The sequence below is a fragment of the Megalops cyprinoides genome, chromosome 11, assembly GCF_013368585.1.
Source record: "Megalops cyprinoides isolate fMegCyp1 chromosome 11, fMegCyp1.pri, whole genome shotgun sequence".
NCBI lineage: Eukaryota > Metazoa > Chordata > Actinopteri > Elopiformes > Megalopidae > Megalops > Megalops cyprinoides.
In genome coordinates, this window is record NC_050593.1 from 4053071 (window position 1) to 4080046 (window position 26976).

The 26976-nt window shown below is 39.0% G+C and overlaps 2 protein-coding genes across 3 annotated transcripts in view; one reads left to right on the forward strand and one right to left on the reverse strand.

Annotated features, from left to right (window-relative positions):
- Positions 1–10004, forward strand: part of LOC118786308 (inactive dipeptidyl peptidase 10-like) — a 117698-nt gene extending 107694 nt beyond the window's left edge. The window contains exons 17-26 of one of the 2 annotated variants that reach the window (XM_036541442.1): positions 793–840; positions 1693–1791; positions 1889–1958; positions 2679–2873; positions 3248–3302; positions 3418–3517; positions 5719–5777; positions 8224–8296; positions 8470–8543; positions 8910–10003. In XM_036541442.1, coding sequence (XP_036397335.1) covers positions 793–840; positions 1693–1791; positions 1889–1958; positions 2679–2873; positions 3248–3302; positions 3418–3517; positions 5719–5777; positions 8224–8296; positions 8470–8543; positions 8910–9044 — 908 coding nt within the window. In that variant the 3' untranslated portion in view covers positions 9045–10003. Of the gene's footprint in view, positions 1–792; positions 841–1692; positions 1792–1888; positions 1959–2678; positions 2874–3247; positions 3303–3417; positions 3518–5718; positions 5778–8223; positions 8297–8469; positions 8544–8909 lie in introns of both variants that reach the window. The other variant, XM_036541443.1, reaches the window with a different exon arrangement.
- Positions 10005–15274: 5270 nt separating this feature from the next.
- Positions 15275–26976, reverse strand: part of LOC118785798 (inactive dipeptidyl peptidase 10-like) — a 70120-nt gene continuing 58418 nt past the window's right edge. Inside the window, exons 18-26 of the mRNA XM_036540734.1 lie at positions 26530–26628; positions 25120–25189; positions 24169–24363; positions 22772–22826; positions 22298–22397; positions 20526–20584; positions 20229–20301; positions 17264–17337; positions 15275–15409 (exon numbers count right to left, since the gene is read on the reverse strand). Coding sequence (XP_036396627.1) covers positions 15275–15409; positions 17264–17337; positions 20229–20301; positions 20526–20584; positions 22298–22397; positions 22772–22826; positions 24169–24363; positions 25120–25189; positions 26530–26628 — 860 coding nt within the window. The remainder of the gene's footprint in view (positions 15410–17263; positions 17338–20228; positions 20302–20525; positions 20585–22297; positions 22398–22771; positions 22827–24168; positions 24364–25119; positions 25190–26529; positions 26629–26976) is intronic.

The following is a 26976-nucleotide window of genomic DNA, read 5'->3' on the forward strand; positions in this document are numbered from 1 at the left end:
TAAGAGGTTGATGGAAATTTATAGACCAGATATGCTTAGCTTACCTGGAAGAGGTATTAAACAGCAGAAAATGTATTGATTTTTTATGGCCAGGCTAAGGGGTTAATGGTCACTATGATGTCTGTGATTGAAAGCCTTGAGTTGACAGTTTATACATTAAGAAATCCTCAATCACCCAGGTCTTCCATGGCTCATTAAATCACCAATAACTTACCAGTGCATTATATATTAATTGATTGCATGGTCACATAAAATAACAGATTAAACCAGGACTTGGCCAAACATGATTCACGCTGTATCAGGGAATGCGGCCTTGTTTACTGAAAATGGCAAGGTTTCTATAGACCATCCATTACCAAGTAATGTACCGAGTGCTTATTTCATGACTACCTACAATAATGAAGCTTATTAAGTCAGCCAATGTCATGATTGAGTGCATGAACAGAAAAACTGAAGCCCATCAGACCCACAGGTGGTGTATATTCAGTATGGGTTGCATACTGTAGCAATTAGTAAGGGAGAAATGAACAACACAGAGAACAAAAGACCACATCTGAACAGTCCATCACACAGTGCTATAATAACCAGCACTATATACCTCTCTCTTTTTCTCTATGTACACACAAACACACACCACACACACATGCACATGCACATGCATGCGCATGCACACACACGCACACACACACGCACACACACACACACACAGTATACACATTGTTTTGATTAAAAATGTCAAAAAGACAGAAAAAGAGTGGTGGAAACATTTTGTGTCTCCTTTTGTTAAAACAGGTCCCGGAGTACCGACTGTAATCCTGCACAGTCTTAATAATGCTAATAGTGAGTATTGATTTCAATCTCCCATTTTAGGTCTAGATCTCAAATAGGAATCTGTTAGCTGACCACTGGAGGTTTGAGGTTATGTGCTTGGATGTATATCAATATTTTGTTGGAAATGTTAACAGCTGCTCGAAAAACGAAATGCAATTTGCTGAGGGTTATTTGTGCAGGACATAGAATAACAGCTGGGATATTTGGGGCACCCTCTGGTTTTATAATTAGAAAGATATTGGTTTTTTTATATTAAAGAAAGGTGGATGTGTTGTTCATGTTTCTATAATATGAAAATGATGATGAAACATTGGTCACAACAAAACAATTCTGTCTCTGGCTCAGATTTGCAAAAACTGTTTTCTCAAAAATGGCACTGATCTAAATTTACAGTCCTAAAAACCTATTGTTCATATGGAGTGCAGATTGTGCTGAACTCTTGTCATTAACTGCATTTCATTTGCCATTGATACAAGCCAAGGCCACAGCTGTGTATGGTCTCTGCCGATGGTGCATGCTCCAGTCCAAGAGCCTCACATGCCTCTGCCATCTTTCTATCCTGCAAAATTATTGTACATCTAACGGACTCCCGTTTGTTCAATTTCACTTCACCTACACCTACACCATTTCAAGCACAGTAAACTGCCACCTGAAAAGATGTTGATGCATGCTTGCTGAGATCCATTCAATGTATATACACATGCTTTTTTTAATTTGTACTTTCATGGTGAGAGAGTACATACTATTGTCTCCTGCTAAATGTGTTGGCCGTGTCACAAACAAAGATGTGACTGAGATATTGGATTGGAGTGGATATCTACTCAGATATTGACGAAGTAATAACAAATTTTTTCCATACAGACTACTTTATCCTGGAGAACAACACTGTTCTGAAAGCAGCATTGCGAAAGAAGAGGATCCAGCGAACAGATATCCGTGTTGTCTCTACAGACCACTTCGGTAATGTAGCCCTTCTTTGGTTGAAGTCTGGTTAAAGCAATGTCCTGTTTTAACCTTTTCTCTAATACTGCACATTTTGGTTCCTCTTCTGGTTTAGATCTACCTTTGAAGATCTACTATCCACTTGACTTTTCCGAAACAAGACAATACGGCCTTCTCTTAGTCGTGTAGGTATTTGTTTGCCCTCACTTGCAGGCCAGCCATGTCATGTCAAACCTTCTGACATCAGGATTTATTTTTTTAAAGAGAATTCGTTATTCTCAATGAATGTCATTTCATTCTGGGGTCATGTATGGGCATTCCATTAATTCAATAAACTAATTAGGGACTTTGTAACAGGCTGTAATCACATAGCCCGCCATGACTCACTGTTTCAACCAACACCACCAACACAGCCAAGGCGGTACCATAATATAGAGACAGGCATGGTTATTGAGGTCTCTTTCTTCCGACTTATCTAAAAAAAATTGATCAAGTTGAAATTGATCAAGAATGTGCCATCAATCACTCCAGTCACAGGAAGGAATTGACCTAATTTTGGTCCTACAACAACTGCATCATCAGTTATGGCTATCTCAGTCTGGACCTTGTCAATTTATAATAAATGATAAAGTATGACTACCCTGCCATATATGAGTACTGTTTATCCCTTGCTTCTAAATTGCTTTGCAATTACAATTAAGCTTCCGCATATTCATTTGTTTATTCACTATCTTTCAATTTACTTAGTCAATTAACTGGCTCTGTCAAAGGGACAGTTTGAAGCTAATGGTTGATGGGTTCTTTGAGAAACAAAGGGCATGTGCAAGGTTATGGTTCTCCTTGAATGGTTCCTCCAACAACCAACAATCCCAGCATTGAAAGCGCATTTCTGTGTTGCTTTGCAGTGACAGCGCCCCCGGTGGTCAGTCGGTGAACGACCACTTTGTGCTGGACTGGGACTCAGTTCTGGTTAGCTCAGACAGCATCATCGTGGCCCGGCTGGATGGCAGGGGAACCGGGTTTCAGGGCCAGAGCATCCTGCAGGCCATCCACCAGCGCCTGGGGACTGTGGGCATGCAGGACCAGATAGCAGCAGTCGAGTACGTGCTGAAGGAATCGGTTTGTCAGCTACATGTTACATTGAAATTCATGGTTTTAACTTTCAGACATATATTTTTTTTTGTTTGGGTGGAGGGGGTATGTTTGACTGCTTTGAAACTTTGTCTTTAACACTGAGTGACAAATTTTGTAAGTGACATTAATTTGGCTAACACATTTATGGTGAGTAACAGTCAAGACAGTGCAATATTTGCCTTAACTTATTACTCATAGGTGAAAAGAGCCAGTGGATAGATTAAATACTCCTCACAGTTTTTGAGACTCAAGGTTGGGTCACTAGTTGCACTAATGCTTTCCCCTGCTCTCTTGTCATTTAGAAAAGCACTCTTAAGACACGTATTGCATTTTTTTCCAGGTATCTGACGAAATTTGAATACATTGACCGTACACGAATAGGAATATTTGGAAAGGTAAGCTTGCTGGTTTATTTTTTAAAATTTTTAGATTCTGATTCAGTTTTAATGATTGTGTATTGTCTTCCCTCTGTGATTATTACTGAAGGCACATCTGTATGTGTTTTTACAGGATTATGGTGGATATATCACTTTAATGATGCTTAAATCAACAGAAAGTCTGTTTAAATGTGCAGTTGCAATGTCTCCAATAACAGACTGGAAGCTATATGGTGAGTGGGTTCAAGTTTTTTAATCTCTTTATGGAAAGAATTTTTTCTTCTGAGATCCAGTCATGAAACCAAAGAGGATGCTGCACTAGGGTCTTCCAGCGTTACATATTACTGATGAATGAAATGGGAGCTGCTTCGCAGGCGCTGCTCCATGATATGTCACCTCGTCCCTCTGCTCTTGGGTTCCCCGCACTTTCAGAAAACCACTCCACTCTGGGAGTCCCTTGCTGTCACGCTGGCTTCAGTGCGAATAGCACCGGGTGGATGAGCGGACGAGACAAGGTGCTGAATGTGACAAAAAGCAACACAGAGGTCTAAAAGGCCTTTAACTTTGCGGACAGACAGGGAGGAGAGGTGCGGCTTTAATAAATAATTGAGCACCAGCGCTCAGCCACTGGTGCTGGCTATGCACTCTGCTGGATTTAGTGCCAGCTGGGCTCCTTCCTTCAGCTTTGACTGAGCTGATAATGAAATACCTATCTGGACTGGCCATGTCCTGAAAGTAATCTGGTCTAAGTTATAAGATATCTATTCATCTCATTCCTAAAAAAACATCATTTGAGGTGTTTTTTATTGTATCATATTAAAAGTAATTTTCCAGCTCCATTTGTAAGTATAGTATGTACCTATGTACCTTTGTGTGCATTGTCAAGGTCTAGATCCATTATTGAAACAACTCATTCTCCATCAAGATAGCTACCTTAAAACAGCTTCCTTTTTTTTTTTTTTCTTTTTCAAACAAATCCTCATTGACAATGGGCTTATAATTGTGGATAATTTAGCAACTCTTTCAAGATATTTAGTGACTTTTTCAGACTGTCACAGCAACCTTTGCTTCTGAAAGATACTGATAAAAAATCTTGAGAATTTTCAAGATCCGTCTGGAGATTTCACAAAGTGAAACATAGAATAGCATAGATGGTTTTATCCCTCACCTCTGTGTCGTTTACTTGCTTTCTTTGCCTTCACCACAGCTTCAGCTCTGCATGGCATGAGGGTTTAAACCGCTTGTTTAACTTACTTCACAGCTGAACTCTATTACAACTGGAACGGGGTGTTCTTAATAAATGATATTAGGAACAGCCGGTCCAGGCCTCATAGAGTTCAGTGGTATAGCGGTGTCAGCTTGAAGTTTAAACACCTGCTAAGGTCATTAAAATAGGCCCAGTGAGTTTTTGTGAGGGATCCCTAGAGAGATTTGGTAAAAAGAAAAGTTAGCAACAGTGCTCATATCTCAAGTGATACGGTTAAGTGGCAGCAAATACAGATCGTTATTCAATTAACAGCTTAATCAAAATTGAATTAAATGAGTTCAGCTGGAAAATAAACAATTGGATCGCTGTTCTAGCCCTCTACTTTATGTATTTATTTATCTATATAACAGATGCTCGTATCCTAGTTACTTAGAGTTACCTAGAGTTACTTATGAGGATATGATATCACGGGAGCAACAAGAAAGAACAGGAATGTACAGTAGGTGGAGACCACAGCAGGCATCAGACTAAAACAGTGTAAAAAAAAACATACAGTGTAAGAATGAAAACATACTGACTCGTGTCTGACAAAAATCCTTGCAACACAATACATGTAACAACAACCTAACAATGATCTATAAAAGCAACATTTACCAACATTTAACAACATTATTGTTTTCAGCCTGGTGTATATCTGTTTCACTTTTACAGGAACCTTTACCAGTGCATCACTCTGACAATGTGTCACAATGTAAGGTAGTGCATTTCAAAAAACCAAGAAAATGCCAATTGATTGGACAGCGCACTGTTTTGGAAAAAAACATGGCTGCATCATTCCTACAAATTAAACACCACCTAGCTCTCCAGTAATGCCTACTAATTTACCATTAATGCAGTTATCATTTAACATTTTTATCCAGTTAGAGACTAATTAATTACCGGAAAAGGTCAAAAAGTATTTGGAGAAGAAAACATGAAAACTGGATGCTCCAATCACACACTATGTCACTTGCCCAGTACAGGGCAGAATTATTAATGCTTGGTACATGCAGCAGAAAACAGCCCTGTGCCTTCCCAAGATGTCTCTGCAGCTATTGTATTCCATTTGATTCAGCATGAACCTACTTAAAGGATTGCACTTAACACCAGCCACAAACTGACCCAATGTAGTTCCCCTTTCCTTGCTTACTTGCGTTCTTGTTTATGCGTCATTTTCCATTTCGACAGTGTCAGCATTTTCTGAGAGGTACCTTGGCTTTCCAGCAGGGGAAGACGACAGATACCGGGTAAGTGCTCTGCTTTCTCTCCCCCACGTTTTTCATCTGCTAATCTTTCCGTGTCGTTTGTAAAATGACGCACCACATTACAGGCACGCCGACAGGCTGCCATGGCAGAAGAATCCTTTTTTTTTACAGCGGTTTTACATCATGGCCCTGACAGCGTGCTATTCCACTCCATAGCAACCGTGGCACTTTTGTGTTTTACTTTACACCATGTCTCATTCTGACGTGGAAAACATTCTCGTTCTCTGTGATGTGCTGTCACTCAGGGAACACTGCCTTTGGATGGCTGAACTCTCAGCCAAACACCAGCCAATCAGCTGCCCCCATTGGAGGACAGTGAATGCAATGCAGCCGTGATGGTTTAACGGTGCTTAAGTCAGAAGTTGAATTTGTAAATTGCTGCACATAAAAAATAATTTCCGTAGAGCTTTGCACAAAAGAAAGATGCATGATCATTTTGGGCTACAAGGCCTCAGATCCATGTTTAAGCCAAAATCTTTAAGCCTTGTGTAATTTTCTGTCAGAGAATTACTGCAGCCTGATTTTCACTTAATTCCAGTCACTGAACTGGTTTACAAATTGGCAGCTTTTATAGAAACTTGTATAGAAACCTTATAGAAATCTTAATCTTACAATTCTGTTTGTGCCTTGACCTGTGAGACTGTTACACCATTTTAAATATACTCACAACTTCCTGGAACAATGTAAGAAGGCTTGTGTTTTCTGTCACTATAATGCCATTTTAAGGCATAGGTAGTAACTTTATGTAAAGGTGTGAACATTACTCAGCCATTCAGACATATAGTTCTCAGATTAAAGTTCACATCTGTGTTCCCACTGATTTGCCACTGAAATATCTTGGAATGTCCAGGGTAAGGGGAGTTTTTTTTTTCAGACTGCTTTTTAACAAGAGTGCAAAGGAAATATCTCCCACTCAGGTCAAGGAGCAGGTAAAAAGTCTCCTTTTCCATTGTTCCAAACACCCCTCTCAGTTCAATAATAAAGCTCTCATTTGCTGAAATTCTCATTACAGACACCTTTACTTAACAATTTTAGAAATAAATGAATTGCCCAAATAACATTCGGAGAACTGAATAGATCTTTATTTTATCCAGCTATTTGAATAATTACACTAATTTAGCCTCTCTGGAATGGGTTGAAAGGAGGCCCAGTGCACATTGCCCTGAGAAATTGCTCACTGCAGAAAAAGCATCCATTTGTCTCATTCGTTCTTTCTTTCATTCACTTTCCCCTCTCTTTCAATTACCTCACTCTCTTCTGTTAATAATGCTGCTATTTGTTTACTGTGCTTGACATGAACATTAAGTGGTCACTTTAGATACAGACACCCTAACTATGATCCAAAATGATATTGTGCTCTGCACCACCTGTTGGTTTGGCCTTTCAAAGGATATGCACACTCTGAACATTAAAATTTGAAAAGCTTAGCCAAAAAAAAAAACGTAAAAAAAAAAAGCTGTGCTTGGTCTACTTCTATTACGACATCATTTAACATGTCATTTTCCAATACTTATGAAAATAAAAGTAATGTCATACAGAATACAGGTGTTTGCTTCTTTTTAATCTACAGTTACACCTGATGTAGGCCCCCTGTTCGGACTCAGAAATTGTCCCTCAGTACTACAAGTATGCCTGCATTAAGCCTTTTACGGGGGCCTATCTTGTGCTGTTATGTCACATTTCAAAGGTTATTAAGGTCTCTGGAGGGAAGACGTCTTAAGATTCTAGAGTGGCCGTTAGACAGAGATGTGACACTAAAAATAGGTCGTACAATCTTTTGCCTCCCAGAGCTGTGATTGGGTCATTTCCCACTGTTTGCCTAAAACCCTCAAAGAGAGGATGTGAGCTTTGATTATGAAGGCGGCCTGTTTTGATCACAGTTGGATTGACATGTCACTCTTCCATCCCTCTTTAAGTAGAGGCCATATATTTAAATACTAAAGCTTTAAATACCAAAGCCTCACAGTTTTCTCAAACTAAACAGGCAGCCTGTTTTGATCACAGTTGGATTGACATGTCACTCTTCCATCCCTCTTTAAGTAGAGGCCATATATTTAAATACTAAAGCTTTAAATACCAAAGCCTCACAGTTTTCTCAAACTAAATTATGCTTAATGTAAATAAGCACAAGAATCTTAAAACTCAAACACAAAGACACATATCTGTTTTGCATTACCATATCAGAATGGAACACCATGACTATCAGGTGAGCTGAAGTTGCCTTAGACTTTTTGTCCTTCTGAAAAGCATCCAAAATGAATTTACAGTGCCTCTCATTTGTGGCAAAAGTGACACACCAATCAACCACAGCTCTTGTCTTTCTTGCAGTTTGCAGCTTCTAAAAATCAGAGATTTGGTATTGTTTAGGTTATGGGGGTTGTACTGTAGAAAATGAATACTGTGCCAATTCAATGCTCTTACTGTGCAGTTCTCCAGTGTGGTGGAGAATTTCCAAGGACTACGAGAACAGAACTTAATGCTGGTGCATGGAACAGCTGATGGTGAGGAAGCTTGTGTTGAAATACTGTAAGAATATACTGGATAGAAAAATGCTAATTTCGTTGTACCCCACCATGCAATGACAATAAAGTCTATTCTGTTCTATTCTATTCTATTCTATTCTAATTGATATTTCACTTCAGGTTCAGTATATTAACATATACTTTTTTTTCAGACAATGTTCATTTTCAACATTCAGCCGAGTTGATTAAACACCTAATAAAAGTTGGGGCAAACTACACCATGCAGGTATGTAGAGTGACTTGCATGGATTTACTCTTATGGTTAGAAAGAAAAACAACCAAAATCGTTTAAACGTGATCTTTCATCATTATGGATGAGGGATCATCTATATATTTTTTTTTTTCCATCAGACAATATTAATGTGGAAAGAGCAGCCCTCTGGGGCTAGGATTGAGCTGCCAAGCTGAAATATTACTTTGTGTTCACCAACCCACACAGTTTTCTGTTTCTCTCAGCACTAGTTGACGTTTTCTCAAATGTCACCTTGTCATCAGTGAGTGCAGTGCACTTGCAGAAAGATCTGAGGACAGCCTAACTCAACTGATGGTCCAAAATCCTGCACTTTTTTCACGTCATTATTACTTTCTACAGATCTACCCTGATGAGGGCCATTTCCTTTCCAAGAAGAGCCGAGAGCATCTCTACACATCCCTTACCTCTTTTTTCAGAGAATGTCTGAAAGAAGACATATTGCTGTTACCAGAGGAACCAGAGGAGGAGGAGTAGCAACTTTGAAGGGCAGACCATCAGCAGGACTAGACCATTTATATCTGTAATGACTACTGCGGCCTGGAAGGCTTTGGGCCACGCGTTGTACAAAGGCGATTGTCGGAGTCGTTTAGGGGAGAGATGGGAAGTGTCAAGGACGGTCGGAGGAGGTCTATCTGCGAAACAGCACAGGGGCACCCAGGCAGCCAAAGGGGATTCACACATATCGGGATGGCACTTAATCTTCAATTTAGGGATCTCTCTCAGAGGAGCACAGGGGCGGCCTCCCTCTTCACAGGGGATGATAGGTTTTTTACATCCACTGTTATAAGTGCATGGTTGTTTTTGTTCAGCACCACTCATTCTCCCATGTAAATATTTGTTGTGGTAGCCATTCAAAAAAAGGGAACTGTACCATTTTCCTAGCCTTGAAAGCCTCATCCTCACCCTCTTTTCGTATAGATGCACATTGATTAAAAAAAAAAAAAACACCTCCCTTTTCACATCGGCAAAGAAACTCGACATTTCTGTGACATCCACAGACAAGTGCAATTCCCACCTAAACCTCATGTTGTCACAGTTGCACCAATAAAGATATGGTATTTTGTACAATATGGCAGAGTGTGTACATACGTATATTTTTAAGATACGTAAGATCTCATAGTTGTCTATGGAGATTGGTTTATTTGAATTCCAACCTGTGTTTTTTGTTTAAAGTTTATTCTTAGGATGGACTTTGTAATGCTTGTTCTTGTTCATTTTGCTGTTTTTAAGGGAGGGTGGTATGTGGGTGTGGGCCTGGTTGTAATCGTCTTCTAGTAATGGTTATAAATAAACAAAATTAAACACCTGTGAGTAATGGTGATTGAGCGCCGCACAACATGCAAAAACCCAATGGTCAAACAACAAAGAGAGCTTGGTTTTCAGAGTAGCAGAAACCCAAATTGCTTTTTAATTGTTTGATACAAATGTCCCATCAAAACTAGCATTACTTTCAAAGCATAGATATGTGGCATGTCCACATGTTGTACACCACCTTAAAAGTTGAATTCAACTCCCTGGTTCCACACTTCTTGCCCAGAAGGATGAGGGCTTCTAGTATTATTATTTTTTTTGTTTGTTTTGTTCCATTAAAGTACATAATTAATTATATTGATTGGTTGCAGTGGATGTTGCTTAATTGGAAAAGTCAAGGCACTGTCTTTGAAGATTGTACATTAAAAGAGACCAAGAAAAGTTGCAACTCTTTTGGTGACCTCCAGTCCTTGTAATGGGCAGCTCTATGATCAAGGTAGAGTAAAATTTACAAGAATAGATGATAACTTCAGCTGTCACATGGTGCCAGATCGAACAGAAATGGTCTACTTTCACACTGCAAATTATTCTTTCAGGTTTGTGCTGCTGTACTCTCAGACGCAATATTCCTTGATGAACAGTTTGCAATATTTGGTAAGTATGTATTTGGCAAACCCACAAACACCCAACCCAAGAGAGCTGGGAGATGGTAACACATCAGTTGCTTCAAGACAGACATGCTTAGTTATTTCTTTTATTTCTTCCATGTCCTCATTCTACCTGCTAAATCCAGTTTGGCTTAAACACAGCCCCCCCAGCCTCTCTTACGGTTTCTCCCTCACACTTATTTTTAGCTGTTTTCTCATTCTTCTCACCTTTGTCTCTTTTCCTTCCAACCTCTTATAACCTCAATTGTGGTTGTTAATCAGCTTGTGGTTTCAAGCCCAGTTCCCTCACTGTATTCTGTGTATAGAAGGAATCTGCAGTATGTAGGGATATGCATTACTTTTCTGCATTGCCACGGCTGGCAATTCCAGGTTATACTCATCCTTACAGAGATCTGGTCATTGCTAGGTGGTAGGTGAGCACAATATGTTGACATAGCCTCTCGCAAAGCACACCTGTTGGAGACTATCCATGGTCAACCTTGTAAAATCCACATATGTATGGGCACTGCTCTTGGTGATCTTTCCCAGCAGGCCCTCTTCTTAGCCAGGTTGAGTAGCACTGCAGACACAGAATCCCTCCAGGACTAGGGTTGAGTAGCCTTGCAGACACTGCGGCCTTCCAGGACCAGGATTAAGAAGCCCCACCTTGAGTGGACAGCGTGTTCATGTGTACATGTGTGTATGTGTTTGTGTGTGTATGCATGTGAGGCAAAGACAGGAGGGATGAAGACAGAATATTATTTATTTTAATAATAGTACATAATAATTTGAGTCATTATTGATTGAACAGTGATGGCACAAAAAGTAAATCCAGTATGTTAGTTTGCCTACTTCTCTGTATTTGTTAAGACTATGTAAGACTCTGTATTTGAAGTCATGGATTATGAAATCAGAACCTGCTGTTCAGAATTGACAGCTGATAACTACTTCAGGACACAAAATGAACTCATTCAAGTTTACTTGAGATCTGATTTGCTGTGGTTGTCGTCTTGCATTAAGACAACTGGTGAAAGCTGAATAATAACTGCACAATCATATATGAGCTGTTCAAGTTCAATATATCAAGGGCTAGATATCTGAAGAGATTGCCCTTATGTCAATGAGACCTTCCTACGGCATCATTTTCACCAGGTAGAAAATGTGATCATAAAGCCACAGCACAAAAGGTTTAAGTCCTAAAACTTAAAGGACGTTCCTTGATGGGCAAATACGAGTCTCCTCAGTTGTTAATAAAGACACATTTTAGTTGACATAGTTTATGAGGTCCAGGATTTAACACACCTCACTGAACTAATCAAAGTTATAGTCAAGGTCCTAAAATCCATGATTACAAACACAAGAGGGCAAAAAAGTTATTGTCTTCAAATCATAATAATTTATTCCAGTATACAAAACAGTCTGGTCAACTTAATCAATATTTTTACATTTACAGTTTAACAACTTGGGCATCTCATTACAAGGAACTTTGACACTGTCATAAATAAGTGTAGAGAAATAAACATAAATAAATTAATAAGTAAATGAGTTGAAGAAATTATACACTATCTTACATCAAGGGAAATGTATATCTTGATGAAAATGTGTAGGTTCAGTGCAATTCCATCCTGTTCTGCCCTGCATATCTGCTGGAAAAGATCACTGTAGAATACTGTCTTACAGTGCCACATTTACCCCATATGTTTACTTATGTATACCTGCATAATGCCTGATCAGGAACAAAATATGACTACATACCTGCAATCATCATCTTTCTTTTACATTCATAAGAGTAACTACCAGCATTCTTATGTTATTAGCACTTTTAACCACATCTGAGCTTACAGAGCATGATAGTCTATCATAACATGATCATGAGCTAAGTTTATGTTGGTTATAAAAAATGACTATGGATTTTAATTTATGTATGTTGCTTTACTAGTCAATATGAATATCTACATAAGACCCCTAAAGTAAAGTGTCATTACATTGATACTTGTGCATTATCCTTACCCTAACCCTAACCCTAGATTACCAGCTGGTTCCACAAAATACCTACATGTTTATATTGCTTATTTTGTACTCTTGCTTCACAGTTGAGTTGGCAGGTTTATAGTTGACAACAGAATGTTGGTAATTATTGCATCATAACAATGGAATTATATACAATATGAGTGAATAAATAATAGGAAAATATGGTCAAAAAGCACTACGGTGATTAAACATAAACTTAATTTTTACAGTTCATATACTTCACTATACGCTTCCTATACTCTAACAGGATATCATTATTACTGCATTGATATCCTGCTTCATATCCTTCATTTCCAATTGTAAATGCCAACACATCACTTAAGCAAATCACTGTAGTAGTTCTGCTTTAGGGCATCTGTTGTGGACCCATATGATGTATTATTGAATATCACACGACAGTGTTAACCTTTAATTAAGAGTCACAAGAGTACCATCAGCTAACCTTGCTCAAAAAGCATTCAAACTGATTATTGTTTACTACAATCGATAAACGGTTGCATTAGTGTGATGCATGCTCTGTAATCTATGATGACCTTAGTACTTAAATTCCATGACTCTTTATGAATGCATATGTTATGCTTAGACTCCCTAAAGCACAGTGTTACAGTTACAATACATTTTTCAATATGTGAAATACTTCAAGACACAGAACATCAATGCTTTTATGTAATGTTATACAGACCTTTTTGTCTATTGGCTGACTTTGAACATATATTAATAAAGAGAATTATGAGTTCAATGCATAGGATATACAAACATGTTTCACATTGAGTAACCTGTTGAAGAGTGATTTGATCAAACATGGTAAAACTCAAGTCAGTCTCCAGACAAACCAATCTTCCGAATGTCCAAATGACAAGAACTTGTTGAGATTATTTTTTAAACAACATTGTAAGAGCATTAAAGAATTTATAAGAGAGAATGTAACTAGCTAATAAACTATGCTGTCCAATTTCATGTTGTGATGCAAGGAGATACCAGAAATAGGAGAGGACAAAAAAGGGATGGCACATGAGTGGACAAGAAAAGGAGGTGTGGCCTGATGAAGTACTTTTTCATATCATCAAAATAAATTTTAGCTTCCTGGACATTCACATCAAGTTTACTTATTTCTGTAGAGATTGGGATGTAAAATCACAAACTGTGGGTGTTCAGATATCTTGCAAAGCTTTATAGCCTATGGATATGATAGTGTTATTCATAGGAATCTTGAAATTATTCTTGAAGTTATCTGAAGTTATTCTACATGTGACCATGAACAAATTCTCACACTGATGCATTTTATCCTGACAAATAATCCTAGTGACCTTTAGATGACATGATCTCAAAAGAAAAGCATGAAGGAAGTGTTGAATAGCCATGAATCTACAAACTGAATTTACACAGTGACATTGTATTTGATAGAGAATTATTGCCTCAACATTCTGTGTGCTACCCTGATAATGGCAGTAAGTCCTTCCTGAGTTTTGTATTGTTGTCTTTGTGTTTTTACCTTTATGAGAAACTTACACAGGCAGTGGTCTGACTGAAACCTGGTATTAAACCCCACTCTCTCTTCAATTAAACTGAAATAAATTCCTGCTACTTTGTTGTACATTTATAGGAAAGTCATACACATTGTCATACATTGCTGTTATTAGTTTGTGTGTGTGTGTGTGTGTGTGTGTGTGTGTGTGTGCATGTGTGTGCACGCATTTGTCTGTGTATTGTGTGTGGTTTCATATGGCACACATGCTAAGTTTACCTTCCCACATATCAACATGTGATAGTATTTCAATGTCAGGGTCACTGCCAGTGAAATCTGAGAACCTTTAGATTGTGTCAAGGTCCTTGCCCAAAATTACTGAATGAATTTAATATTTCAGTGAAAAAATATAATTAAACCAAGATGATAAGTTGATGGACAAGTCCAAGTGAAGAGAAAACTTAATTTCTTTGAGTCACTAAGAATTTAGTGATCAACTCTCAAAAACTTCTAACCACCAATTTATGTTTTCAAACAAAATATATTTGGTAAATATTAATAGATCTGGTGATGGCATTCACTGAGAGCTATATTAATTTTCCATGCATTTATGATTGGAATTGGAATAATTGTCTAAAGTAGTGTATAATGAAACACACTGAGATTATAATCTGTAAACCAGCCTTTAGGTCACTTCCCTAGAATCAACTTTAGGTAACAACGCAGAGGTACATCATTTCTCGGAAAAGGCACAATAACATAACAAATTAAGAAGCAACAACAGTATAATGTTAATTTAAATTATATTAAGGGAATGACATTAAATTTGCATGTCACCCAGCCATATTGCCTGGCCTAATAACAGACCAGAAATGATTGAGAGTAGCAACACACTTTACTTTTTCCTCATCTTAAAAGCACGTCTTAATTTCAACCTACCATTATCTGATCCTAATTACAAGTGACATGACACACACACATACACACACACACACACTCAATTTACTATGGCAACCCAAAACCAAATACACATGGATTGCTTTTCTTCCTAATGCATTGTCCTTACAATGCTTCACCATTAGTACTACTGATGGCCATTTGTGGTTTGTGCTAAGCAAAAACAAAAACAAAACAAACAAGCAAAAAAAAAAAAGTAAATGTACCTGAATCAAATACACATGTACTATTCCTCTCCTTACAATGCTGGATGATGAATTCAGCAGTAGGTAGGGTCTTGACAAGTTGGGACACTTTGTTAGCTGAAGAATTGGGAGGTGGGGCTCTCCCTCCCCAACCCTTACATTTCAGTCTTAGTCCTCCTCTTTGGGTTCCTGTGTTACAGGGAAGTCACCCTGGAAACACTCCCTGAAGAAGGTGGTCATGGAGCTGAACAGGTAGTGTCTGCTCCTGACCGAAGCCAGCTCATGGCCTTCATCTGGGAAGATCTGAGAAACATGGTAAGTGGAGGCATTACAATGTGTTGTGCTTAAATTATAATATGCTACATAAAAGGTTCTCTCATCACCTTTGTAGTCCCACTCATTTCAGTCACACTGTATATTAAGTGTGATTCTATAAGGCTGAATATACGGTACCTACATGTGTATGCTGTCGCCACTTAATAAGGTCTTCATAAACAGCTGCACTGCTTCATGAATCCTGACCTCCAGTTCAATGACATTGAGCTTGTAATTTAAAAATGGAAACTTTGCACATGAATACATTATTATTTTTGGCCAAGCGAAACATTTGCATTTTTCTACACAATGAAGTACTAACACCATGTTTCTGTAGGTGTTCTGCATATTACACTATGCATTTACACAAAAATGTGACCTTAATTTACGTATATTTGTACATTATGCCCTGGATGTATACTATTCAAATACTTTAATTGGGTATCATATACCATATTTTAGGTTGGTATTACGTGGGGCATAGAGGTTAAAGAGCCTCATTTGCAACAAGAGGGTTGCTGGTTTGATTCCCAGGTGTGGCTTTGCTGTTGCTCCCTAGAGCAAGACAGTTAATTGGAATTACCTCTGTAATTAAATCGAGCTGTATAAAATGACATGTAATTTATGTAAGATGCTGTGGATAAGGTTGTCTGTGCAACCATTAATAATGCGAAGTATTTTAATTGATTATGCTGTTGTTAAATAAAAAACATACGACTACAACCACACACTGCTGTCACAGTAAGACCAATTTATTACATGTTATTTGTTAGGATAAAGTTGCACAGTGCAGTCAGCATACTTAGCCTTTGCACTATTGGTGGTTGAGTTAGAAAGGCAAGTACAGTAAAAGTGGTCCTAAAGGGCTGCAGCACCTCCAGGGCTACTTGACCCTGGTCATGGAAGCCTGCAAAGCAGAGCCTGCAGAGCTACGCAACCTTAGCCCTGGCAGGCTGCAGTGCCTACAGGGCAATTTAACCCAGGTCCTAGAGGGCCATAACATCTACTCTCTGTTCTCCAGGCACTCAACCATCTGATTCAACTGATCACTGTCTTAGTTGAAACAACTCGGCCCCCCTCTCCAGTTCAGAGAGTGTCCATGGTTTAAAGGGAACTGGGAAACCTGCAGGACTGCAGCCCTCCAGAATGCAAGGAGAAACACATGGATGTCTGCCACTCTTGTATCAGGGTGTCTCTCCAGACAACAAGCGTGTGTGGTGTAAAAATTAATGGTAGGTGGAGAAATTACATATCTTGATGACATAAATTAAACTAAATTGGTTTCAATTAAATTACTTCAATAATAATAATAATAATAATAACAACAACAACAATAATGTGACACTACATAAATGGATGGAAAAACTTGCTAGGATTTGAAAAAAAATTCAGACACTCTGGCATCCTTTGAGGCTAGATTGGGCACATTGATAGATTCACTCCAGATGGTAAGCAAATAATGGGTATGGCCTGTTTCGGTCATTATCCTTATGGTCTTATGTGCATTTCATCTCACGTGCGGAACAGTCATTGTAATCACATTAGCCAACATGACATGTTAACATAACCAGCATGATGAAGGCATACATTCCGTCCCAAAAAAGGCAATGCTATAGTGTCCTTAATAAACATGCCACATTTCAGGCCTCAGCAAATATCCAGTTCCAGATCACATACAACCATTCTGATTTGCCCTGCAGCATGCTCAAGGTTAAGGGCAACTGAAGAAAAACTGTATGATAAAATGAATGTAATTTTAGGTCTTTTAGAATGTTAAATTTAAAGGTCATATAAGAAAGAAAAGTGGGCCCATAAGGACAAAGCCACTGTGTAGCTGAGTACCTGTAATGTGTAGTTCACGTTGGCTTTCGACAGGAACTTCACCAGTTCAGCCGTATGCTGGAAATGGACAGTGGCTGGAAAAGAGAGGGACAGTTTGGTTCAGGTGGGGGAGTTGTCCCATATTCCCATTCTTGCTTAGTGAATGCAATGTTGCTTGTGAAGCTATGTGAGTGGTCAACTGAAGTTCTAAATGAAGATTCGGATGAGGAATTTTCAGACAATCCCAACACAATCAACCAATACAAGATAAACTGGTCCCATCTACAAATATAACCATCCCATTTACCACCTCTGTTCACAGCTGTTCACAGCATCCCTCTTCCACTCCATCTCTGCCCTTTTGTTCCCTGTTTATGATGTCTAAATTGGGGATGAGCAACCTTGGTCTCATGGCTAAGTGCAATCCCTCCATCAGACTCCAAGCCAAAGATCCGTACCCATACACCCACATCAAAAGCAGCTTCCACATTATCCAATTGACACTTTTTGACAATTAATTATGTAGATTAATTCAATTGAAGTCAATTCAATTGTATTTGTATAGTGCTTTTTACATTACTAGAGAATTTGTCAAAAAGCAGTTTTACAGTGATCCCGGGCCTGAACCCCTAAGAGCAAGTCTATGCCTACAGTGGCAAGAAAAATCTGCCCAGCTAAAGGAAGAAACCTTGAGCAGAGTCCAACGCAAAGAGGGAGCCCATCTGTGCCTGGCTGGCACTAGACAGGGGATTAATGCACTGAACTGGTCAGACGGCCTTCTGATGAGAGTTTCCACGCTGCTCCAGAAGGTTGAGGTTTGAGTCTCCAGCAGAGTCATACTCAATATTTTAAATATGGTTGTTACGTCCCAGATGTGTAATGGCGTCCAGTGATATGGGTGAGGGACGCAACACAAAAGAAAACAACCAACCACCACTGGCTTGGATGGTGCAGAGATGGAAAAACACACAGACACGGAAGAAATGTATAAGGGTGCGTGATACAGTATATTTACAAAGCTATTTACAATGAGGAATATACACAGGAAAAGGGGAGAGGACAACAGACGGAGCCAATGAAAAGAACTTAACAAAACAAAACCAACCCTGAATACCGTCACCCAAAACATACAACTGACTACAAAACAAAAGGGTGGCAGAGCCAAACAAAACCTAACTACACTAACTACCTGAAAACAAAACAGACAAAAGTGACACCCGCCTCTAACCTAACCCTGTACAAAGAGAACACTAACACAGGGTTAGTGTTCCTGTGTCCAACCTGTCCCTGTGTCCAACCCAGGCTTGAAAATGGCTCCTGCACTGATTACCAGGGGGTCAAAATGGCCCTTCTCTTCATAGGCTGCCTTGGTGAATCTGGCATGCAGATTCTTTTTGTACAACATCCGAAGCAACCACCTCTATCTCACTGTGTATTATATGCAACTCCTGGTTCCAGCCCTGGTTCTCTCATGCCTGGACCACTGTAACTCCTTGCTTGTCTTCCTGCCTATTCCATCAAACTCTTACAGCTAATCCAGAATGCAGCTGCACATCTTCAACCCATCTAAATTCATCCAAATCACACACCTCCGAATCTCACTTCAATGGCTTCTTGTTGCATTAAGTTCAAAACCTTGGTCCCGGCATACAGGGCAATGAATGGGACAGCCCCCTCATGCCTACAATCAGTCTTATATGTACTGCCCAGATCACTATGCTCTGCAATCTTGAGGCAACTGACTGTCCCTTCCCAATAGGGTCTCCCTCTCAGCCACAATGTCTGACTGTCCTGGTCCCCCAGTGGTGGAATGGACTTTGCACAGGGGTCAGGACAGCAGAATCACTTCCAATGCGGACAGAAGACCACATCTTCAGACTGCATCTCAGTTCCACCTCAATCACCCCCTAAGACCTGCTACTTGTATTACTTGCTGTTTATTTCACATGTAGTGTCATGATGTGTTATGGATACTGTGATCTAATGATTGTGTGATATATGGTACAGTATGTTCTTGACTGCCCTTGGTTTCTAGGCTGTCTGTTTTCAGGTTAGCACAAGTTAACTTGTGGTAGGGCTTGAATGGTGTTGTGCTCACACTCAGTTGACCAGGAGTGTTGTTAGCCTGGTCTGACACTGTTGTTTATTTAAATTGAATGGATACCCTTCTGTTCTCTTGCACCGGAAGTCGATCTAGATGAGAGTGCCAGCTAAATGAATTTAATAGTTATGTAATGTAAATGGAGACACTGGTGTTACACCCCTGGGACCTTGAGTTTGAACAGGGTGTATTTTGTAGTTCTGTTCTTACCTCAAATTATGAAACAGTTAGTTTTTCAAGATCCTGCATCTCTAATGATGCTTAGAGTAAAAATATTTGAAAGTGTGGATTAAAAGAAGTACTCACAATTATGGGTTGGATATAGGTTTATGTTAATTTGTCTTCAGTAGTGTAACACTGTACTATATTCAATGTAATTATTTACTGTGATTACTGTAATTACTTCTTGAGTAACTTAAAGATCGTGAAACATTGTATTGTAATTAATTTATTAACCAGTGTGTGACAACAAATCAGTACACACAAACTCACAGTAAAAATGGAAAAGATTGGTGGGATGTCTGTAAATACACAGGTTATCTGAATAACCCTTGCCACCCCCTCACCTTGATCCTAACTCCTATCTCTGCTTTACCCTATATGTTGTCAAACTCTTAACTTTACCCCAGCCCTAAATATAACCCTTAATACGATTAAACAGCCTATGTGACAATGTGAGACTGCAAAAGAGTTACGCAGCACTCACTTTCAATTACATAGTATATGCGTATTTAACTACAGTGCAATAACTTAGGGAAATGGAAAATTAATATCAAGGGTGAAACTGGGCTTTTAAGATAGAGAGGAAAAACCTATTAAGTCATAAATGAAGTAGCTGCCATGACTTACATTCTATAGCTGGTTTTAACAGAGTGACATGCTCACCATCAGCAGTTCCATGGATGATAAGGAATTTGGAATGGCTTGCCCCTGTGATGTTTGGAAGAAGACTGGAGATCTGTCGGGAAAAAAATGGGTTGGCTTAATCAGTGAACTGGGCTTCCCACCAGGGTGATGCAGGTTCAATTCCCAAGCGGTGCATCACTGATGTGCCCTCACGCAACTACTTCAGCAACTGTGTAAGCTGCCATGAATGCAGATTGCACACCAAGCAAATGAGGAGTATTTCTATGAAATGTTGGTTTTGATCAGCACTTAGAAGCAGAGGGAAGTCAGACTTACATTGTATTTACGAAATTCTTGTGCAGGGAACCCAAAGTACCGCTCTGAGAACACCGAGCCTTTTCAAAAAATACAAAAACTCATGTCATAAATCAATACTCATCCAGTTATTTAGAATTAGTTACAAAACAACTGAAATACTAAGTTTCATCTGGGTTTAGAAATGTGAGCTATCCCCCTAGTTAAGCTTAACACTGTTAGAATAGTATACAAAATTAACATACATCTGCATCTCTGTATTCTTGATCCAAACATCAGTATATGATGGACAATCTGCATATGATCCAGCATGCAGTGATGTGAAAAATGTTAGAGGTTGGTCACATGCCTCTTGAGTAACTTAACAACTGTGAAACATTTTATTTAACGATTTATTTCTTTTTAGCTGGCAGCAGAGCATTTGGCATGCAGTATTAATATGTGCACACAATTTGACCCATTGAAACATGATATTATTTATTGTAACAGGCTTTTCCCCAGCAGTGCATGCTGGGATGCAAATATATGGCAGACATCAGCTCCATGATTACATCTTAACTGGTGTTTAATCTGGTGACACAAAAGTGTTTTGGAGCACAGCTACAGCTTATAGTATTGACATCTCATGTTCAGACTGCTAAAAAAGCTGCATATGGAATTGGTTTCTTTGAGAAATGAAGCTCAACACATCGAGAAAGCAATGGAAATAACTTCTTTCCAAGCTAAAACAGGAAATATTGTAATGGCTCCTCTGAATTTCTGTAATGCTCGATAAATATAACAGTGACCTCAGTGTCATGTCTACATTAATATTGGAGGGCTGTGTAGAGGAATACTTAATAAAACTGCTAACAGTTGCTTTGGATGCCGCTGGCAGTGTTGCACTCAAGGCCAGCATGACTCATCAACCTTTTATAATTTTTATTCAAGTCTAGTTTACTCTTTTATCCTCTCTATGTATGAAAACAGAAGCAACCACAATGTTATTATCGAAATGACCCAAAGCATCCTTTAGTGCAGGGACAACAAGAAAAGGGCATATATGTAACAAATATATATCAGGTATCATGTATCAACAATATCCATAGTATCAAGGACAGTGAGTATTTTAATCAACATACACAACAGAAAAGGTTGTTAATGTACAAAAAAAAACAGCAAGTGCCTCACAAGTACTGAGTAAATATTCTCTATGACTCAGTAAAAACACTTGTGAGTGCGGGCACAAAAGGCATTATTTCAATGATAGGGCAAGTTTATATATATATATATATATATATATATATATATATATATATATATATATATATATATATATTATTATTTTTTTTTATATATATTTTTTATATATTTTTTTTTGTGTGTCCCATTGAAATCATGTGGTTCTACCAGCATTATTAGTCATCTTTAGTTTAGGAGCTTTGTTAGCTGGCTAGCTGTCTGCTAGATGGCTGCTATTTACTCTCTGCCAAGGACAGAAAGTGACTTGTATTTATGACTTGCAACTGGTGTCATATATTGAAATGGAATGCACATTATGTAAAGCACTTACTACTCTCAACATGGAATACAATCAAATCAACATTGTGGTCTAACATGACAACCCAGTCATTATTTATGAAACATATTATGCTAACTGTCTTACTGCCTGTATGGATGTATGCATTTATTTGATTTCTTCAGATGAGGCAAAAGTGTGATTTCTCTTGTGTAGTGACATGCTACAGATCCGCAGGGTAATCAAGGTAGTGGTGTCATGACATCTGTGCAGGGCGGGGCTTGGTGCAGCTCACCGTAGAGTCTCCAGTCTGTCACCGGTGCCACGGCAACCCCACACCTGAATAAGGTACCTGGAGAGAGAAGGAGGAGGGAGGCCAGGAAGCCACCGTACACCTGTGGTGGGGGAACATATAGAATAAAATTATTGGTAAAATATAGGCAACTAAATTTGTTATGACATTAAACCAAAGACATCATTTGCTGATCTTTAATGCTAAGGGTTGTTATGAGCAGGTAAAATTCATCATAATACATTATAAATGTATATTAATGTGTCATGACTGAACACATTAAATGCACACACTTCATAAACACAGCTACTAAAATGTACTGGAGTTTTCTCTTCTTTCTTCTACTGGGGTTATGCCTATGGTTTGGCCCCTTAATCTCTCAAAATGAGACCCTAAATGCAAACCAATACCTTATATTAAACCAAGATTTATTTTTAATTTCAGCCCACACACAGTGAAACATACCCCTGTGCTTACCTTTCCATAGACCCCAATTCTGCTTTCATCTACATAGGACAGCTTGGCCAGGGACCTAGCAGAGTAGCAGACATGACATGAAAACTGAACCTAGTGAATGAATGGCCACTAACTTTAGGCAAGGAATGAATAACAATCAGTCATTCTTCATAACAAGGTGCTCTTTATAAGCAGTTAATTCATGACTTTTACATGTTAATGAATGGGCTCCTTGCATTTAAAGATTCTTCATAAATGAATAAAGACAAGGCAAAGTCACACTGTGTCTTCGGCTAATGTCTGCATGTCATCTATTTATGTATAATAAATGTCTTATAAATTAAAATTGAACGTTATTCAAACTTTGTGAGATGACCGCAGAGCAAATAGTGCCGTTAGTTGACATCCATATCATGGTCCTACTCATGCCTTTATCGCTATGAAATAATAATGGCTTGCCTGGATGTGTCACATTCGCTTTAAATCAGCCTGTAGGCATGCGGACAGAGCCTTAATAAAGCCACTGCTAGATTATGTGGCAGACATCCCCCTTCCTTGTGGCGATCATGAGGCCTGCGTCTGGCTGTGTATTGACTTACTGTCTTGGTAATTGACTCCGACCATAGAAGCGTAGGGAGCAATATCTTTAGAGTTTGGGGGGGGTTGCGTTATTTATTGAAATTGAGGTGTTTTGTTTAATCGTGCTTCCAAATGCCTGAAACCGACATCGAGTGGGCAGGAAGCCAGGAGCTGTTGTTTGCCATAGGGGAGGATTTTACGGCCTGTCTCTCTCTACCGCTCTCTCTTACTCGCTCGTTTATGTTTACGGCTGATGGAGGAGAGCAATTGACCTAAACAGACAGATGAACTCCCTCTGTCTAATATGACAGAGGATTTCTGTACATATTAATCTAGTAGAATTCTGGTGCCTGCATGTATGACGGGGAGGTGGAGGATGGGGGACTAGGAAAAGAAGGTACAACCTGAAATTTCTACAGATCTTTCTACAGACAAATTTCTACCTGAATTTCCTTGAGCCTGTAACTGTCTGGTAACAAGTTAAGATCCATGACCAATACACTGCACTACTCCTTATTTCTGATATCTTTGAATAGCAATGGAGAAATCCCCAATATTCCCAGTCTCTGTGCAACAATTAAGGGTGAGGTGCTTTAATTGAACAAGCCATGGTCTTAAGTGAGTGGTGTCTTGTTGCTCCCATTGGTTGAAATCAATAGTGGAAATCACGAACACAAGATGGAGTGCTTCAGAATGATTGAGTTCAATCACTTCCTGCCCTTGGAAATTGATGTTTTAATGGTAATCAATAAAAACTTTGGGGACTTGGGCCATTAAAAGAGGAAGGATCCGTTCAGCACTTGCTCTTTAATTGGGGAACCAATTCCTCCAGCACGTACTCGACTGCTGCTATCTGGTCCTGCACGTCCACAGTCCCCAGGCGCTGGTGGATGGCCTGCAGAACCCTCTGGCCCTGACACTTGGCCCCCCTGCCGTCCACCCGGGCTACAATGACGAGGTCCGAGCTAACCAGAACTGAGTCCCAGTCCAGCATGAAGTGGTCCTTCACAGATTGACCACCAGGGGTGCTGTCACTGAAAAACAATGTAGAAATACACTTTGAATTTGTGTAATTGGCAGACTTGAACTGAGCTAGATAATCAATTGATCCAATTAAGTAAACTGAAGATTTGCAGCCAAACAAATTGAGCGTATGAGTACATTCACGCATGACTAATTTCAGAATAATTTACATTTGAGTGGGTAGAACACACTTCATGTATAACAGATGGTCACACTTTATTAAAAGGGAAATGACACTCTGCTGTGGTACTCTGTAACAACTATGCAAGTACTCATAAACATATGAGGTGAGTAAATAACTACTAGGGTAATGCTGGGTTTGGTGTTTGGCATCTTTAAAATGGTATTAATGAAAACAAAAGCAACACTGTCTCACATTGTGAAGTGTATCAAACCTGTACTTACATAACAATTTCACAGAATTTACACTGCAGTGATGAGGTTACATTCCTTAATCCATACTTAATTAACATGTCACCAATCTGAAAACTCAGAATTCATAATTGTATCTCTTTTACCAAGACAATTAAGGAGGACATTGGTCAGTATTTATGTTTCAACACATATGTTTTTGCTTGTTATTATGAAAGCCAGCACACTAACATGATATACTGTTACAATGTGATCCAAATGGATACCTTAATATTAACTGATGTGAAACATTAGTCATACATAAACTCTGAGTGAAGGTTTTTCCCAATCATTGCTGCTCTGCAGGGTTGAGTTCAGAGAGATTAAGACACATATACATATAAAAAGATACCTACATGATGAGAAGTAGAGGGTATTGGTTTGTTTCATCAAAGTCCACCGGAAATGTCACTTCCATGGGGAATGCTTGGGTTAGATTAAAGAGAAAACAGGGAATGTTAACTCATTACATATTAGATGTAATCCAAGGGACTCTTCTTCATCAGTTGTTTCTGCCTGGCTTTTGTTATTGCTAGTTTCCTCCTGATTTTAACATCAAAATAATGCAAGAAAAAATACAAGTCTATCAATTTGTTGAAGGGCACCTTTGTTGTCTTGAAGGCCAACCTTTAATGTGCTTAAGTGTCACACAATTCATGTTTGTATTAAAACAACATCCCCCTTACAAAAAAAATCAGTAGATGTGAATTTACATACAAAGTGTAAAGGGTGGATTTTGTTGTAGTTGTAGGGGTATATTATGTCACTTGGAGTCCAACAAAAGGATCACACCTGGCCATGGTTGTTGACCCCTTGTTTGGATTTTATGAACTGGGAAAAGAAAGGGGGAGATGGGGTGGAGGAGGGATGCTGTTAAGAGCTGACATAGAGAGGAAGCAGTAAGTGCCATTTTTATACTCAGGGGTGGGATCAGTTTGTCTCGGTTTGGTTCATTGTGAAGGGGTTGTATGCAAATTCTCCTCCTGAATATTTGATTGGAACTTCATTGTTTATGATGCACCAGTATAGAACTAGTCACAATACACCAGTTTAACATATCTTAAATTGACAACAGAGAGCAGCCTTGCCAAACAAGAACTTGCAAAGAAGCATAATTCTGTTGCCATCTGGATCACTGTGATGAAATTAAGTCCACCGTACATACATCTGTGCTCAGATGATAGAGGAGGGCTCATGTGGCACGCTCTCCTTTCTAATTACATCAATGGAGTGAAAAGCTTTTGGCAGGTTTACCAAGCCCGGCACCCATTTTTAATGGTTTTTCTTTATGTGTTTACCCCTTCATCTGCTTTCAGACACAGACTGAATCCTCAAAATTGTCCGTCATCTGCTGTGTCCACATTTTGCATGCAGAAATGCTCAGGACATTTGACGTCGCATGAAAATTGTAAGAGAATGGCCTTCAAACACAGCAAGGTTTTACAAACTACGTGGTGGTTTCCTCCAAACCAAACAATAAAGATCTTTTTTTCCTGTTTTGAAAGTCAGAGCTGTTTCCCAATTTAGAAAGTAGGCGAACTGATTTTATACAACAGAAATCTCAGGGAAGTCTACATTGCAACAACATCCAGGGTTGCTCTCTTTCTCTCCAACTAAGTACCATAGCAGTGCTGAAGATTATGATGAAAATATGACTGTCAGCAATAATGATGCCAAAAGCAACAAGGTTATTATCACTGTCATCATCAGTATTGCTAACAGGTAAGCAGGTATTGCCATGATCAATAGACAGAACGGTGCCCTACCAAAGCCATTCACATGCAGTGTTCGTTTCTCTCTCCGTGGGACTCGTCTGTACTTCAAGGCCTCTCTGAGCTCCCTGTTGCTTTCCAATGTGAGGTTACCTGTTAGAGAGGGGAGTGACACATGTACCCAGTAGGAACACAAAAGAGAAACAGTGAAAAGACCTCGGATCTTTCTAATGTTTTTAGATTTGTCACCAAAAAAAAAAACTTTCCAACAGCATCTGGCTCTTCACTCACATGTTCACGTTCATACATTCTTCACACAATGTATACAGCATAAAAACAATCCAAGCAACCTGAGAAAAAAGATGTTGTTCCACTCCTCCATTCTCCTTATTTTTGAATACACTACTGCTGGCACATGTTACTATTCATACATCTTTCATGCATCTTTTTATAGTCTGCCAGTGCAGCATTTTCCTCTCCTAATTGTTAATTAGTCAATCA